This window comes from Lepidochelys olivacea (genome assembly GCF_965140295.1).
Source record: "Lepidochelys olivacea isolate rLepOli2 genome assembly, chromosome: 7".
Lineage (NCBI taxonomy): Eukaryota > Metazoa > Chordata > Testudines > Cheloniidae > Lepidochelys > Lepidochelys olivacea.
Genome location: NC_140417.1, coordinates 52,370,865 through 52,389,817, shown reverse-complemented (window position 1 = coordinate 52,389,817; position 18,953 = coordinate 52,370,865). Strand labels below are relative to the sequence as shown.

At 43.9% G+C, this 18,953-nt stretch overlaps 1 protein-coding gene across 5 annotated transcripts in view; it reads right to left on the bottom strand.

Moving 5' to 3' along the window:
• Window positions 1-18,953, bottom strand: part of FANCD2 (FA complementation group D2) — a 183,552-nt gene that overhangs the window by 57,118 nt on the left and 107,481 nt on the right. For 4 of the 5 annotated variants that reach the window (XM_084633083.1, XM_084633080.1, XM_084633082.1 and 1 more), the window contains exons 33-36: window positions 15,430-15,543; window positions 7,810-7,937; window positions 5,714-5,813; window positions 4,427-4,549 (exon numbers count right to left, since the gene is read on the bottom strand). In XM_084633083.1, the coding sequence (XP_084489209.1) occupies window positions 4,427-4,549; window positions 5,714-5,813; window positions 7,810-7,937; window positions 15,430-15,543 (465 nt within the window). Of the gene's footprint in view, window positions 1-3,943; window positions 4,013-4,426; window positions 4,550-5,713; window positions 5,814-7,809; window positions 7,938-15,429; window positions 15,544-18,953 lie in introns of those variants that run through there. The other variant, XM_084633084.1, reaches the window with a different exon arrangement.

Genomic DNA, 18,953 nt, shown 5'->3' with positions numbered 1-18,953 from the left:
AACCATTGGAACAATTTACCAAGGGTCATGGTGGATTCTCCATTACTGACAATTTTTAACTCAAGATGGGATTTTTTCTAAAAGATCTGCTCTAGGAATTATTATGAGGCAGTCCTGTGGCCTGTGTGTTATTACAGGAGGTCAGACTAGATGATCACAATGGTTCCTTCTGGCTTTGGAATCTAAGAATCTATTAAACATGTCTAGTTCTCCCTCCCCCCACCAAATACTGTGTTTACGTTGCCTCCAAAATAAAACTGCAACCCACAATTCTCAAATTGTAGCCGATTTCCAGCCACTCAGTCCAAATCTCCTTTTGTCTTCAGTGAGAGCTCATGTATAACTTATCTTTTGTTATGTTAACTGAAGCATGAGTTCAAAAGTATCAAGGACTAGTTCACAATCATCATGTTCAAGGAGGTCTGTGATACATCCAGTGATCAGCACCTCTCAGTTTAACAGTACAAGGCAGCAGAAGGAGAATGAAGGTAACTTACCTGTAATTGAAGGTTTTTCAAGATATGTGGTCCCTATCTATATTCCATATGTATGTATGCACTCCATGTGCCTGAGTCCAGAGACTTTCAGTAAGCAGTGTCCATTGGACTACACATGTGCAGTTGTTCTCCTGGTGCTCCAAACTGAGGGCACTAAGAGGAGTTGCAGACCAATGCTTCTCCACTTCCTTTTCTTACCATGAATTTGGTCAAAATCGGCAGCAGAGGGGCTGAGGGTAAATAGTAGATCACAGATAGGGACCACACATATCAAAGAACCTCCAGTTACATGAAAGTAACCTCCATTTCTTCTTCCAGGGCTGGTCCTTATTCCACCTTTGAGAGATTAGTAAGCAGTAGTCAAAGAGCAGATGGGTGCAAGGATGTAGATGGTATGGGCATTTGTAGTACTGATGATCGCACAGCTGTATCTGCAGTAGAAGTCTAGACCAATGCATAATGTCTTCTAAAGGTGTGTATGGAGCTCCAGGTAGCCACCCTACATATATCTAGTAAGGGTATGTCTCTCAGAAATGCTGCAGAGGTTGCTTGCACTCTTTTGGAATGGGTGCTCACACTCGGGTTGGGGGTAGAGTGTGAGCTAGTTGGTAACAAAGGATGATGCAGCCCAAGATCCACTTAGAGAGCTTCTGTGCAGATAGAGCTTGATGCCTTGATCACTCTGCTACGGTGATTTTAAAAATTTGGTATTTTTCTAATTGCTTTTGTTCTCTGTAGATAAAATGTCACTGCCTGTCGGAGTGAAGAAAAATACAGAGTGAAGAAAAATACCACTAAGAGGATGATTTGATTTATGTGAAACTCCGAAATTACTTTAGGGATGAATTTTGGGTGGAAGCAAAGAGAGACCTTCCCTTTATGAAAGATGGTATATGGCAGAGCTGCCATGAATGCCCCCACCTCTCTCACCCCACTAGCTGATGTGATGGAGACGAGGAAGGCTACTTTCATCAAGAGATGGGACATAGCTAATGGTTCCAAGGGAGGTTTGCTGAGAACTGAAAGGATGTGATTGAGATTCCAGACAGGTTGAAATGGTCAAGTGGCCCAAGAACCAGGATTGTTTCGGCCTGCTGGGTGAAATAAGGATGACCGGAGCCCTGTTTTGATGGATCATTGGCAGGACTTGTGGTATTAGTGGGATGAGAGGGAAGGCATATCTGAGGTGGTCCATCCAGGATAGCAGCAGAGCATCGCCCTTTGAGCTGCAGCCCAGAGCTTTTCTGGAGCACTACAGGGGAACTTCTTGTTCACCTGTGAGGCAAAGAGATTCCAAAATGGTGCTCCCCATTGGGTGAAGATCTAGTTCAGAAAGAAATCATGAATCTCCCATTCATGGTCTGTTGAAAAATATCTGCTGAGACTGTCTGCTAGGGAGTTCTGTGCACCTGGCGGGTATACTGCAGATAGGCTTATGTGATTTCTGATATGCCAGTTCCAGAGGTCCAGTGTCTTTACACACAGGGAGAGGGATCTTTTCCTCATGTGCTTGTTTATGTAGAAGACAGTTGACATAATGTTTGACATTACCTGGATGTGTTGGGATTGGATGAGCGGAATGAAAGTGTTTGCAGGCCCTACAGACTGACCTTAATTCCAGAAAGTTGATGTGCAAGCTGACCTCCTGAGGGGTCCAGATGCATTATGCAGTGTGATTGTTGAAAAGGGCTCCTCAGCCTAAGAGGGGAGAATCTGTGATGACAGTCATCTTGGGTATTGGTGGGAGGAAAGGAAGTCCCACCCAAACTTCCTCTGGGTATGTCCATCAAACAAGAGAGGCCATAACGATGGCTGGAATTGTTACTCTGGCATTGACAGTTGTCTTTGTCTGGTGAGTAGACAGAGTGAAGCCAGGTTCACAGGCAACAGAGATAAAGCGTGGCAAATGGTGATATGTAGGTGCATGAGGCCATGTGCCCTAGGAGGGAAAGACCGATCCTGACAGTAGTCCAAGGTCACTCATGGCATGCAATCTCTTCATGGAAAGATAAGCTCTTGCTGTAGTGGAATGCAGTGTTCCTTCTGTGAAGTCTATGGACCTCGTGGGGGTCAAAGTGGACTTCTCATTGTTGACACAGACTCCCTGGGAAGATAGTAGACAGAATAGGAATAGGGTCACTGACTGGACTTCTCTGCTGAACCTGCCTGTCAGGAGCCAGTCGTTGTCATATGGAAAGACAGTAAGCCATTTCTTTTCATCCAAGCCACCACCACTGAAAGCACTTTTGTAAAGACCCTGGGTGCTGTAGCTAGTCCGAATGGGAGGACTGTGAGTTGTTAGTGGTCTTGTCCAATGAGGAACCTTCTGCGTGATAGATAAATGTCTATATGAACATAAGCATCTTACATGTCAAGAGCCACAAACCATGTGCCCTATTCCAGAGAGGGGATTATTGATGCCAATGTGACCAGGCAGAATTTTGATTTTCAGATAAATACATTTAGTTGGTGTAGATCAAGAATCAGTCTCCATCCCCTATTCTTTTGGGGGACCAAGAAATATATGGAGTAGAATCCCTTCCCTTGATGTTGGGATGCAACTGTTACAAGTATATCCTGATTCTGGTATGTACATCCTGGTTCATCAAAAAATGTCGTGTAAGGTATCAAAGGAAAGTTAGTGTAACACATTTGTGAGTAGCACTGTAAAATTATGTACCTCTCATCTCAGGAGTTATGTATCTATATTGGAAAGATGTTCTTATAGTTTGTATCTAAGTGCTAACCCCAGCAGAGGTGAAAAACTGATTTCCTGCCAGATGAGAGATGTTTGTCCATCTATCTGTTGAAATGTAAATCTAGTATTTTCTCATCCACAATCAATCACCAGTCTGAGCTAAATGCAGATGAAGAATAGTGACATTTAACAGAAAGAGACCAGAGAAGGAAAGAGCCTTTGGGGGTTAGGGGGGGCACTTCAAAGGTTTATTGGACTATAAATGGAGGACAAGGAAAGCACCCTAGTCTTCTTGCATCTAGGAAGTAAACTGAGAGCACGTTTATATTCATGAAAATGGGATCTCAACCAAGCTTGGTTGAAAATGCTACAAAGGACATTTAGGATGAGCTAAACTTATTTAGCCTGGAGATTAGTCTGTTAAATTTCATCTCACAAAGCGTGTTATACTTGTGTTTTATAAGTAACCAGTTGCTTTCATTATCCTTACTCACTATGTCTTAAATCTTGATCTTGGATAATAAACTTATGATTGTTTTCACTATAAATATACCTCAGTACTGTCGTTTTGTATAAGGAGCTGATCCTGAATTGAACCATTCAATCTGGTGTGTACACAGTTCCCTTGGGGACAGCAGACCTGGTATTTCTGTGAATGTTCAGTCAATAAAGGGCTGATCGTTACAAGGGAACTCATCAAAGAGGCTCAGGGACTGGGGTACATCTATTGTTACCTGTAAGGCAAAGCAGGGGCTGTCATAGCCCAGAGGCAATTGTCTAGGTGGCTGACAGGCTGGAGACATCAAGAAGCTGGTTCCTAGTGAAGCAAAAGCAAGTGTCCCTCTCACTGGAGGCAGAAGGTAACAAGATGACTCAGCTTTAGGCACCCTGAGAACCATCACAACCATACACCACCACTACCACCCAGACTGGCCATCAGCACTCAAGGACTGACTGCCTTATGTTCATCTATTAGCATTGGTTCAGGGATAATAAACTTAACCCTGCTCTGAAGCATGGTGGAAGTTTGTCACTGGCTAAAGCTGACTTTGTACAGATTTAATGTGCACTGCTAAAAAAATGCCTAGCAGTTCCCAGATGTATAAACATTACTAGCGTGAAACCTTAACATAAAACAAGACAGACCAGACAATAAGAGATCTGAATATCGGAAGCCAGTGATTGCTATTGTGCAGCACATGAGATTCAAGGTCTTTGTTGATGTTATTACCTGGTCAGCGTGGGGTAAGTCGAAGAATACCCATCATTAGCAGAATTAATCAGCTCTGGGACCCCAACACTGGAGATGTCTTCCACAGCTTTCAAGATGTTGTCTGTGTGCTCCATATATACACTGAACCCAAACATCAGGATAACAAGTCAGTACATGTTATGCAGGGGCAGGACAGTAGCTTCCATTACAAATCCCATTCCTGACTTCCCTCTAGCCAAACTGAGTTACATGTCATTGAAAATCATTGACTTGAACCTGTGCCTTTCTCCCTTTTTCTCTAGCTCATCAGCAGCTGGTTATAGTCTCCCCTGCCACAACCTTCCAGAGAGTTAGAACTCCTTAAACTGACATGGCAGCTACACCTGAAGAAATAGGTTGCAATTAAGCAAAAATATTGACAATTATCTGTTGTGGTTAGTTTTGCGTCAGTCCTGCTCCCACTGATCTCAATTAGAGCTTTTTACCATTGTCTTTAATAGAAGCAGAATCAGACACTATACTGTAGCCCCTTTACACTGCCAGAATGCATATATACACATGCACACACACACACACGCATGTGTGTTGGACTGTATTGACAAATTCGGTGTAGAAAAAACAGAAGGCTTGGGGGTCTTTCTATAGCCGAGGTCTAACAGAGTTTTTCCTTTAACTCAAGTGGTAGAGGCTTGTGTTTCTGGAACTATAGGTACAGAGTTCTAGGCCTGGCTCCACAGGTGTATGATCTAATGCAGAGAGGTGGATGCCTCTTCATATTTAAGGTTGCAACTGTGGTATCAATATAAGGCTGATTTTGATCCCCTGCTAACTAAAAATAAAATTCTTCATACTTTCAGATTTGTAGGTGCAGTTTCACAGACATCTTGAGAAAGCTTTGATGATATTGATTAACATCCTTTTGAAAGTAAAAGATTTTTAAATGGCTGCTTTTGAAACTGCATTTTCCAATAAGCAGTTGCACAAACATCAGTTTCCAGACACAGTTTGCACATCCTGTAGGATTACTGTTCGCTTCCTGTCTTATTTGTCTTAGGAGGAAAAAAATAAGGTTATGAAAACTGTTCCAATCTGTTTTTCAAGAACTGTTTATATTTTTTCCTGTTCCCCACGCCTGACAAGGCTTTCTGGAGAAGCATTACAGCACATTGTGCACTGGATACTCTTAAAGAACCCCTTGGTTTGATCTAGCCAGAATACCTTAACAGAAACTGAGACTAAAGCTGTTTATGAAGAGAGTTTGCTCTCAGAAACCAAGTTACTGCAGCAGAAGCAAAGCATTCTTACCAGACCAGAGTGTGTAGTGCATCACTGAACTGGCTACCCTTCTCTCGCATGCCACTAGGCTGCATCCATGACTGGCAGAGGAACTGCTTAGCAAGTGAAGCTGTCAAAGATAAGCAATAAAATGAGGAGGGGCCTGGATGTGTTTTGTCTCACTGAGAATACAAGCATCCAAGATAATTTTCTTCTCCCTCATACAAATGCAGTATAGCCGAATGCTTCTGGCTAATTACAATGTAATTCCACTTCAAGCAGATACTATGTTCTCCGTACAGGTGCCTGCCAAAGTGCTAAAGCTGAGGGAGTTGGGAAAGGCGTTTTCCTTAGAGATCATTACTCACCACACTAATGAGATTTATATACAAGTCTAGTGAGCTCTTGGCCTGTACAGTGGTTCTTACTGGAGTCATTCTCTCTTTGTCCATTCATGTCCGACAATGCTACAATGGGTTTCCTTTCCTTCCTCTGGTCTGTGGAGCCAGAGATCAGTTTTTCCCTGCTGCAGGGGCTAAGTGTCACCCCCTTGGGAAACCAGAAATGAGGTTTTCCAAAGCTGATATACAAGTATTAACTCAAATGTTAGTGCACCGGTGACAGGTGAACTTTCCCTTTGGCCACAGCATTTTCATATTAATTTGAACTGGCAAATTTACAGTTTAGAATTTTGTAATCAGAAATAATTATCTTCCTCCAAAGGCTGCATCTGCTTCTCTGACATAAATGGCCAAAGAAAATAAATGATCAGGTAAGAGTAAATTTTTCATCGTTATTCCTATTGTTAGGGGACTATAGAGCCCACACACAGGCCGCACCCTGAGATGCTCCCATGTCTCCGGGGTGAGCCACCTTTACCCTTTCTTGTTTTTTAATGTTTATCTTTTAGTATGTGTTCACGTTTTCTAGCAGTAAGGGAAGCCATGGTTGGGGCATGTCTGGACATGCTGGGTATGTGCCTGTCACAGGGCGCATGAGTAGCCTAGAGTATAGATGAGTGTGTTAAGAGCTTCTCTGTGTGGTGTGTAGTGCACTAGTGACATACTCTAGACAGAGAAACAGATTCATCCAACTGCAGTTGGTACGCCTGGCTGGACCATCCAGCAGGGAGTGAGATTTTACTTACTTGCAGTATTGTAGCCTAGGATCATATAGTTAGGTCCTATTGTAATTTTCAATAACTTGTTAAAACCTGCTGAGTGTCTCTCAAACTTGACTGAATTGCTCTGGGGGAAGGGCAATTTGTAACACTATCCAGGGCAGACAGTTCACCCCTACATTCTCTCCCTGGGATGAAGTAACTGTGTATAATTCTGAATAGTTTTGTGGATCTGAGACACCGCTAGAATGCAACACTTTACAGAGAGGAGCCTGCAAACTTGCACTCTTAGCTTTAGCAGTATCTGGTGAACATGGGAAATGAAGGCCAGCAAGTTTCCTTGCATATTCCTTGCAAGAAGATCTCTCAGCCCATGTGGCTACTGTCCCCGTTAGCAAGTGAACTCTAATCAGCTTGCAAGAGCTGCTCCTCTTGCTTTATTAGGGCTTGTCTATAGTTTTTCTAACACTTTACTGTAACACTTTACTGTATAGTGTCAGGAACAGAAATAGTTAAAGTGGAACAGTCCCCCAATTGGGATGCACTTATACCACTATAGTTTATTCTCGTTAATGTATGTGAATAAGCTATACTGTTACAAGCACCTTTATAGTGGTACAATTGTGCCGACTCCAGTGGTTGTACCAATTTACTTTTATCAGTAAAATTACCCCCCTAACCAAAATAGTTCAGTCAGGATTAAAACTGTGTGTAGAATTAGGCTTAAGTTAAACGCTTCTTCTCAGCCATCTTGCCTTTCAGCCATCATTTCTCCTTACTGAAGAATGATTAAAAAACCAAAAAACTAATAGAACTGTACACTGTTTTCTTGTGTGACTGACATATAATAAAGCAGGTGGTAAAGAGCTTCCAATACATTTAGTGTTATTCATGTTAGCAAGTTTTCTAGACTGCCTGGTGAGAAGCCAAAGCATTACAGATAAAGGATAGCCAAAGCATTACAGATAAAGAACCTGTCCAGGAAAAGAGGTTCTGCACACATTACCTATTTTATCTTTTTTCCAACTGGCCACAGGTTTTTCAGCAATGACAATCAGGAGCTGAGTGAGGGTAAGTGCACACTGGAAATTGGGAACGCTGTGCTGGAAATTCAGCAAGTAGTGAAAACTCTCGCTGTGGGTGACAGGAAAGAAAAGGGATGAAGACATTGCAGATATGTCACATATATACACAGAAAGAGAGGAAGTGCCAGCCCAGATCAGACCCTGAGATCCTGCTAGCCTGGCATTCTGTCTCCAATGGTGATCAGCACCAGATGCCTCAATACAGTAACTCCTCACTTAAGGTTGTAGTTGTGTTCCTGAAAAACGCTATTTTAAGCGAAACAATGTTAAGCAAATCCAATTTCCCCATAAGAATTAATGTAAATGGGGGGGGTTAGGTTCCAGGGAAATGTTTTTCACTAGACAAAAGATTATATATATAATACACACACACACAAATATAAGTTTTAAACAAACAATTTAGTACTGTACACAGCAATGATGACTGTGAAGCTTGGTTGAGGTGGTGAAGTCAGAGGGTGGAAAAGGGTGGGATATTTCCCAGGGAATGCCTTACTGCTAAATGATGAACTAGCACTCGGCTGTGCCCTCAAGGGTTAACACATGTTGTTAATGTAGCCTCACACTCTACAAGGCAGCACAAATGGAGGAAGAGGAGACAGCATGGCAGAGAGAGACAGAGACACACACCTCGCGTGTGTGTGTGTGAGAGAGAGAGACAGACAGACAGACACACACACCGTGTGTGTGTGAGAGAGAGAGAGAGACGCACATTGCCCCTTTAAGTACGTTGATCCCACTCTAAGTACACTGCCTTTTAAAGTAGATCAGCAAGTTGACAGCACCTGCTGCCAGCAAGCTCCCTCCATCCTGAGCCCTGTCATGTTGTTCTCCCCCCCACACCCCACCCCACTCTGTGGAGATGGGGTAAAGGGGCAGGAGCGGGGGGGAGGGGGACACCCTGACATTAGCACTGCTCTTCCCCTCCCTTCACAGCAAGCAGGAGGCTCCTGGAAGCAGCTCCAAGGCAGAGGGCAGGAGCAGCACACAGCAGTGGTGGGAGGGACAGCTGAACTGCCCGGCAATTGATAGCCTGCTGGGTGGCTGCCGCACAGGGAACTTAGGGGAGCTGATGGGGGACTGCCGCCCCACCCTGGTTCCAAGCCCCCACCAGCTAGCTCCAATGTGCTGCTCTTTCTGCAAGCAGTTGACAAAGCAGGCGATTGCCAAACAACGTTATAAGGGAGCATTGCCCAACTTTAAATGAGCATGTTCTCTAATTGATCAGCAACGTAACAATGAAATGTTAACCGGGACAACGTTAAGTGAGGAGTTACAGTACTGGAAAAACCTGAAAAAAAAAGAAGCTTCTGTCTAACCTCAGACAGTTTGAGGTTTACTTGGGCATGGGGATTGCGACTATTTTTATCTTATGTTACTGTGGATGTTCTCCCATATAAATGTTTATTCCTTTTGCTGAATCCTACTACTCTCCTTGTCTCAACGGTATCCAGTTGCAATGAGTTCCACAAGCAAATGATATCATGTAAAACGTACTTACTTTTTATCATTTCAAATGTGTTGACTTTTACATTAATTGAATGTCCCCCTTGTTCTTGTATAATAAGATCTTGTATAATGATAGCACCTGATCTACCTTCCCTTCTCTATCCCATACCTCTATCATGTTCTCTCTCTTTCATCTCCTTGCTAAGCAAAACAGACCAAGCCTTCTCAGTATCACTAGATTCTAATCATTCTCATGACGTGCTTCTGAACTCCTTCTATTTCTGCTATATCCCTTTGAGATGGAGAGACTAAAACTGAATGCAGTATTTTCAAATGAGGGTGTCCCTTTGATTTTTAGAGCCAGAGTCTCTAACACTGCGAGACACAAAGGGGTCAGATTCTCACCATACAGTACTCAACAGAGAATTCCCTTGATGGAATGGAGCTTCTTGCTGGCATAAGGCTGGCAGAGCTGGCCAACTGCCCCATCTTATCTCAGTATAAGGAGCATGCTGGGGGCAAAGAGGGGATGCTCTGGTACACTATGCCACTTCTCTACTCATGTTAAGTCATACTGAGACCTTATGTCAGAGGTGTAAGTTAGAGCAGTCTAAGGGCTGCTCTAACTAATGCTGGGGCATAGATTAACAGAATAGGGGCGCTGTTACTGTCTTCTGGACAGCCACACTTTAATGTCCAGTAGACCTTGCATGCAAAAGAGAATTTGGCCCATTTGATGCAATGGAAAAATTCTTACTGATCATTTCCTTTCTGCAAACAGTGTCTCCCACAATTCTGGAAGTCTGAGGTGCTCTCCTTTCTCAGCAGCTCAGAGAGGTGGATCAGCAGAGTTTAAGCACCTTCTGGTCTGGCCACACCTCTTCTGTTCCCGCATGCCACCAGATGAATTATTCCCAAACTGTGAAACATGTATAACATCATTAACAAATATTCCAGAGATAACAAAATAACTATGTATATTAGACCAAGAAAGACAGTCCTGTGGTAATGATTCCACTTAGTATCTGACTCCAACTCATGAGCCATCCAGGGTGGGTAGAATCGTGGGAGACACTGTTTGCAGAAAGAAAATTATCGCTACAAAATTTTCTGTTCCATGGTTCAGTGTCTCCCACAATTCTGGATATCTGAGAAGTAGAGAGTAGTGATAAGATATAGGGAGAGTTATGAAACAAGAGTTTGGCAGAAAAGACGCACCCTCTTTTTATGAGCTCACTCAAAGGTCTATATTAGTTCTGGGCCACTGCCTGCAGCATCTTCGTGCCAAAGGAGGCCTCTGCGGAAGACAGAAAATCCATCTTGTAGTGCTTAATGAAGGTGTTAGCTGTACACCAAGTGCTTGCTTTGCAAATTTCCGAAGTGGATGTGGTGACAGTGGATACTGTGTTCACACCCTACACACTACTGTAATGATGTTTGTACAAGGTATGCCTTGTGAGTCTCATTTGAAAACCCATAACTTGCACATACAATGGCAAACTGCACATAGCAACATTATATGTAAAGTTTGTGTATAAACTGAAATCATGACTGAAGTATATTTCCCCAGAGAAGTCTAGGGAGTGGCTAAACCAGTTCCTCAGAGACAAAGGGCAAGCTGATGCCTCAGCCTGATCAGTCAACAAACCCAATGGACATTACCTGCTAAGTGGCCATTCTTTGGCAAGGAAGGGAGCAGGGACAAAAATCTACATCTTAGCAAAGAAACAACATGGAGTTTCCTTTCTTCACCAGACTGCCTGTCGCCTTGCTCCCAGTTGCAAATGCTTCTCAAATGAGGACAGGACTATAAAAGGAACGGGCAGACACCCCCAAGAGACCCTTCTTTCTCTCCCTGTCTGTCTCTGGCATTGCCCCTAAGAAGACAAAGGAAAACAGCCATTGGACTCTGGGAGTGGGTCCTGAGAGTTTGGTCAGTATCTGCTGGAGTATGTGGTAAAAAACTTTTCTTGGATCTAATACAGTTTGTTAAGTTAAGCATTAGTAAACATTTTCTTTTCTTTTTTTTGCAACCATTTCTGATTTGTATGCCTCATATATATCACTTAAAATCTCTCTCTGTGTATTTAATAAACTTGTTTTACTGTTTTCTCTAATCCAGTGTGTTTCATTTGGGGTGTCTGGGTACTCTATTTTAAATAATAAACTGGCATACTATTCCCTTAAAGGAATAAAGGACTTAATATATTTGTACTGTTCAGGAAAGGGCTGGGCAGCACAGGGCATAAATTTCTGAGGGAAGATCTGGGATTGCGGGTGTGTTGGGGTCACCCTGCAGCATAACTCAGGCTGGTAAGGGCCAAGTTGTGGCTGGCTGGCTGCAGCACACAGACATGGCTGGGAGTGACTTACATGCTGGAGGCTGTTTGTGAGCAGTCCAGGTTGGAAGCTACAGCAGTAAGGCATTGCAAAGGGCATCCCAGGTTACAGGGCAGTGGTTACACAGCTACTCATTAGTGTAGATTGTGCCCTGGTATGTCATGGATGCTAAGGAGGATGCTAAGGATCTCATGGAGTGCACCTTGATCCCTTCTGGAACAGGAACCTTTGATGATTTGTAGGCTTCCATAATACATAGTCTAATCTACCTAGCAATGGAGGCATTTTGGATGGAAGACATGAATATAGAGCCTGATCTCGAGGATTCTGTATGCTTTAGATAGATTTTAAAGCTCTTCTGACATGTAAGGTTTGCTGTTTCTTTTCTGTTGGATGTTGTGGTTTTGGACAGAACGAAGGAAGCATAACCTCTTGGGAAACGTGGAGGGAGAAATTTATCTTAGGAAGAAGGGATTTTGGTTCTGAGCACCACCCTAACCACATGAAACACACAGTAAGGCTCGTGTATGGGTAAGGCTGCCAGCTTCGACACTAGCCTGGAAGACATGGCAGCTACTAAAATACAAAGCATAAATAAAAGGCCGACACTGAAGTCAGAGGATCGAATGGAGTCCTTGGTAGGGCCCTCAAAATTAGCAGAAGGTCCCATTTTGGGAAGACTGGACTGACCATCAGTCTGGATAATTGGACAGCTAGAAGGAATCTGACTACCTATGCCCACTACTAAGAACAAATACCTAACACGCAATGGTACTGAAGGCTTCTGTCCATGCCTTCTTAGAGAAAGTCCAGAATGGTTGGAATTCCAGGATTTCCGGGATTTGCACTGTGCTATTGGTACCAGTTGTAGAATCTGGACCAGACAGAGGAGTACACGTTTAGTGTCACTGCTCTCCTAGATGAAAGCAATTACTTAATGACTCTGGAGGACAGACAGAGACCTTCTAGACCAAACCAGGACACCCCCCGTTCCCCGCAGTAAGCAGGCTGATAATCAGTCCTACTCGGGCATGGTCAATGGAATTCAACTGTGGGCACAGCAGACACAGGAGCTGATCCTATTTAGGAACCCATGACATTTTTTGCTAATACCATTGAACTTGTTAGGCAGAGAGAGCTCAGGCTCGTGAGAAGCAGGGAGTGGAGCGAACAGGGTGGCTGCTTGATCTTGCAGGACTGCATTCTGTGCCTCTAGGATGATAGCCTGGGCCTGCTAGGTCCTGCAAGGTCTGTAGGGTTCCCACTATCTTCATCAGAGAGATATTGGCCTTTGTAGAATCCATACTCACCGTATCAGCTCTTATTGTTTGTGTTGTGGGCTGCTCAAACCGTCACATGGCTGGGATGTGGGCAGTCATGCCTAGTGGTCGGAACAGGAGTCAGGCCTAGCGTTCAGAACAGGAGTTGGTAAACTGGAATCTGAGAGCAGGGTCAGAACCAGAGTCAGAGGCCAGACGTCAGAGGCCAGATGTCAGAGCTCAGGAATTGGAGCAGAGGGTCAGAACTGGGTTACCTGGAGTGTGGCAAGGCAGGGGCAAGACTGGATCCAATGCAGGAATAAGGCAGGGGCAGGACTGGAACAAGGAGGGAGCAAGACTGGGATTAAGCTGGTGAAAAAGCTATTGCAGCCATGGGCAAATGCTCTGAGGTAGTGCCTGGCAGCTTAGCCAGAAGCCATGGCTCATTCTGAGAACCTCATTGCATTCACTGAGGTGTCAGCTACAATCACTGTTGCTAGGGAGATATTCATTAAAATGGAGCCAAAGTCAGGGTGATCTCTCTCCTTAAGGGCTTTGTGATCTCCCAGCCAGGAGAGATGCTCTTGCAAAGCAGGCAGCTGCTCCCAGGGACGCTCGGAAGGTAGCAGAGGCGGCTTCAAAGTCTTGTTTGAGAATGGCCTCCATCTTCCTATCTGTGGGATTCATAGGGTAGAACTCCCCTTCTGAGGAGCTAACCGTATCCCTGTGGAGGGACCCTACAGCAGCATCAGTCTTTGGTATCTCAGCAATGGAGCCCTTTGCGTCTGGAATGTTATGGAGCCTGAGGTCACTCTTGTTAATGTGCTGGCCCTTAGCTGGCTTACCCCACTTACCCTACTCACCTCCTGGAAGGAAGAATGAAGGGGTATCACTGCCACTGGGGAGGGTTTTGAGGGAAGAAATTGACTCTGATGCTCACTCTCAGGAGCCTGCTGAGATTGGGTTTGAATTGTGCAGATAACCTTGCTGCACATGGCTTGACATTTCTCCTGGAGAAAAAGTCTTTGCTGAGTTTTCCCCCAGGCTGTCTGGAGTCAGAGCCAGACATCTCACCTTCCGCAGGGAGCAGGGGGAGGAATCGGAGGACTTGGATCTTCTGGATTTTTTGTGATTTTTTTCCCCCCCTTCAGATTTTTTAATTTACTAATTTTCTATCCGCACTTTGGGAGCATAGAAGCTCTGCTGTGGCTTTGGGGAGGCTGCTCACGGCTTGTCTTCCTTAGGGCCTAGAGCCCTCTCGAGAGGTCTGGCTCTGAATCTTCCCGCACTGGTCCCACTGCCCCTGGGAGGCGGGGTTTGGGGAAACTCATCAGACCCATCTGGACAGCTTGGGAGGGGGCTGATTAGAAGTACCGCTTCTTTCCCCATGGCACTCAGAACCCACTTTACGACTTGCTCTGCAAGAGGCCCCTGGGACTTATCCCCTTAGTCAAGTGGTCAGGGTTCTCCTTGTTTTTGGAACCTCTCCCTGTTCTGCCCTTGGGTTCCTGGTCCATTTTTCTCCCATTGGAGTCACAGATACTTTGGTGGGTAGGGACCCCACTTGCCCGCCTGAAGCATAGCCTCAGGACCTAACAGAATTAGGGATGGAAGGTTGGGTGCAGGCTGAGCACAACTCATCATCTGCTCAGCCTGGGAAGGCTGCCTCACAAATTGAACACTGCTTGGATTTGACCCAGTGCTCTTTTGGCCGCTCGGCCGTGCCTGTAAGGGGCAGAGGAGCCAGCAGGGAAACACTGCAGAGGAGGCTCAGGGAGGGTTAAAACTCCAAAGGGTTAATCAACCAGAGAGGAGGAGGAGAAACATCGAGGAGGGGGAACCCTGCTCCCCATTGCCCAAAAACTGGGCAGAAAAAGTTAAAACAGAAAAGAGTAAGGGCAGGGGCAATAGAAATCATCACTGTCTGCTGCCGCGGAGGCAGAGAATCCTGCAGCGAGCAGCAGCAGATGCGGGGTGGCCAGAGTGTGTGGCACCAAAACACTGATCCACCTCCACAAAGCTGCAGAGGCAGCCCAGACATCCAGAACTGAGAGAGACCCTGGACTGCAGAATTATAATAATTTTCAGAATAATTTTCCAACCCATTCCTTGTACTCCCTCAGTGTGCTTTTTGACCAACACTGCACACCCAGAAGAGATTCTCTCTCTCTCTCACACACACACACACTCTCTCTCCTACTCTAATCAGGGCACCCCTTGCTGTCCCTCTCAGAATATTTTAGACATACTGGTACCCCCTCCTCTATTTCCAAGTATTTCATAGACCTCAGGTGCCTCCACTTTCCAAGAGCTGTGTGTATATATTTATGCTGTCCCTGAGCATCAAGCCCTGTGTTCTAAAAATCTCACGGACCCTGAATTGGTTTTATCTGTCATATTTGTGCAGAACACCCACAGGAAATATAGAAAATTTTGTATATTATTCCTGTTAAAGTTCTGGGGATGCAGCACTGTTGCCTTCATTTATCCTACCTGATTAGGTCTTCAAGAAGAAGAAGCTCTGTCTCTCCTGGCTTTAGTCGGTCTGCAAGGACCTTGAGGGCTGACCTCAGCAAGTCACTATTTTCACGTTGAGAAAATCCACTCCTGGGGAAAAGAGAAGAGCCGCACAACATCATCAATATGACAAATTGGAGCAGGGGAAGAAATTAATGCCAGCTACACAATGGCTAAGATGCTGAGCTCTTTTAAATCTGTCTTCAAGAAGAAAAATAAAAGAAGTTTGGACAATTAGAACAGCTCTGTCCTACCTACAGGAAAAGAGGACATCAGAGAATACTTGAAAAAAAATGATAATTTGGGTCACATGAAATTGCTTTAGCTTTTCTTGGCCATTAAAAGCATTATGCACACAGAACACAAAACTGGTCAGTGAAAGTTCATACCCTTGCTTCAGTGAGTGTGGTAAGTATTCAGCGAGCACTGCCTCACTTAGTATACCCCTTGTACGACAAAGGGTATTCCCACTGGAACTTAGCCAAAGAACTTCAGAGGACAGAATTTCTTAAAAATAAACAACCACCCCTTGGAAATTTCATTCAAATATTTTAGGGGAATGTTAAGGTTCATCATTAAGCACTTAAACTTTACTGAATGCCAAAGTTAGGGTTACCGTCATGCCCTTAATTCTGCCCCCTTCTGTGTATGCGTTGAATGACACATACTATTTTTCAACTAATACAATGTAACATCACTTTTCCCCCAACTACCTCAGATACATCCGTATCATCTTCCACCACTGCATATAACTCTATATATGCCCAACAAACATAGCCCATGAAATAAATTTATATACACAATGATCAGCAGAGCCATGTCTTATTCACTGTATACATTAAACGATACTAGATGGCAGAAAAAAAGTTTCTATGATATTATATTGTATTATCTAAGCAACTGTAGAGGCCAAGTTTGGGTTGCGTGTGCAACTGTAGCTTTGGCATCTGCACCTCTGGCTTGAGTGCTTAATCATGCAATCATAACACTGAGTTTTTGTTGTTATCGTAAGGAATATGTATTTCTATTATAGCCATCATTATAGTATCTATGGACCAATTTTTCTCTCCTGTTGCCTGCATGCTGAGTAGTGAAGAGAGGGACTTACTGTTTTAGCTATTCCCAGATGTCTAGACAGACTGGAAAGCACAAAGATAGGTGTCTTACTTCTGCTGGCTTTAATCCAATATCACATGATCTGTTAAAACCAGGTAATTGCCTTGGGACCCATTTCCAACATGGGATCTTAAATTACTGTAACCACGGTCAATCATCTATAGTTTCAATTTTTTATAGCTTGACTGAATTTACAGCAATTGTAATATAATATATAACTGTGATGGTGTCCCCCATAAGGCTTTATGGAAATATGCTTATGAATATATATGACATAACTGAAATATGTTCTATGCTACATATGACATGTAACATATCTATGTAAAGGTTATAATTTACTTAATTTATTAATTCTGTTTGTATGCATGTATTATTTTTGTATTTAAAGTTATGACTATTGGCCGTGTACTGGCTTAATTTCTAAATAACCTTTGTAGAGCATTTGGTCAGTTCCTGGAGAAAGGAATTTGCAAAGTTAAGTGCCCAATTAAGAAGCACTTAAGGAACAATGCATCTTGGAATGCTTCAATTCACATAAAAAGTTTTTTTGGAGACATTTAAGATACCATGTGGGCAACTTTCAGAGTAACAGCCTTGTTAGTCTGTATTCGCAAAAAGAAAAGGAGTACTTGTGGCACCTTAGAGACTAACCAATTTATTTGAGCATGAGCTTTCGTGAGCTACAGCTCACTTCATCAGATGCATGCCGTAGAAACTGTAGCAGACTTTATATATACACAGAGAATATGAAAAAATACCTCCTCCTACCCCACTGTCCAGCTGGTAATAGCTTATCTAAAGTGATCATCAGGTGGGCCATTTCCAGCACAAATCCAGGTTTTCTCACCCTCCACCCCCCCCCCCCCCCACAAATTCACTCTCCTGCTGGTGATAGCCCATCCAAAGTGACAACTCTTTACACAATGTGCATGATAATAAAGTTGGGCCATTTCCTGCACAAATCCAGGTTCTCTCACCCCCTCACCCCCCTCCCAAAAACCACACACACAAACTCACTATCCTGCTGGTAATAGCTCATCCAAAGTGACCATTCTCCCTACAATGTGCATAATTAAGGTGGGCCATTTCCAGCACAAATCCAGGTTTTCTCACATCCCCCCCACCCCCATACACACACAAACTCACTCTCCTGCTGGTAATAGCTCTCCAAGTTTAAATCCAAGTTAAACCAGAACATCTGGGGGGGGTAGGAAAAAACAAGAGGAAATAGGCTACCTTGCATAATGACTTAGCCACTCCCAGCAACGGCTTTTGCCTGTAAAAGCAGTGAGTTATGCATGGACATGTGACTTTAAAACTATTTCAAAGCTGGACTTTGCATAGGAGAGAGAAGGGGGTCCCCACCCACAAGAGAAAGTTTATTTAAGCCCGTGGGAGACCCCTCCATTTTGTTTTTAGCTGGCTAAGAAGATAGCCTCTCCACCCCCACAGATACCTAAAAGAAACTGGAACAAAAAACAGCTGCACAGGTTGCAAATTACCCAGAAAGGCTGAACACTGGGCACTGTGAAAGTCTCTGTTAACTAAGAATCCCTTAAGCTAAGTGCATCCCGGTTTCAGTGAGCTGCAGAGGGGCGTGGCCAGCACAAGAACGCAGGAAAATGACTCAAAAAGAAAAGGAGTACTTGTGGCATCTTAGAGACTAACCAATTTATTTGAGCATAAGCTTTCGTGAGCTGTAGCTCAAATAAATTGGTTAGTCTCTAAGGTGCCACAAGTACTCCTTTTCTCTTTGCGAATACAGACTAACACGGCTGTTACTCTGAAACCAGGAAAATGACTGCCAGTGAAGTAATAAACTAAAGCTGGCTAGACTGAAAGCAAAAAAAAAAAAAATCGACCATAAGAAACTAATAGAATTAAAGCAATTAAAAATTAATGCTGTGAAGGCAGAAACAGCCAGGGAGGAAACTGCCCACAAAAGAGCTGTGGAGGCAAAAACAGCCAGGATGGAGGCAGAAACCACCAGGGTGGAAGCTGCTCACAAGAGAGCTATAAAGGCAGAAGAGGCTGCCCACGAGAGAGCTATGGAGGCCCGGAGGGAGGCCCAGCAGCATGAACTGGCTGTGATAAAGCTGAAAAGACAAATCCCTCCAGCTGCTGGCCCCACTTCCCCAAAAAGCCACAAATGGGAGCGACTGTGCCCCCAGTATGATGAATCCAGCAATGTTGCTGAATATTCCATCACCTTTGAAAAACTGTGCACCCTCCATGAGATCCCTGAAGACCACATTAATAACAAAATTAACTTGCAGAGCTCTAGACATATTCAATAAGATGCCTATTAATACTGCTTCAAACTATGGTAAATTTAAGAAACTGGTTTTGAAACAGTTACACCTGAAACCTACAGGGTTAAATTC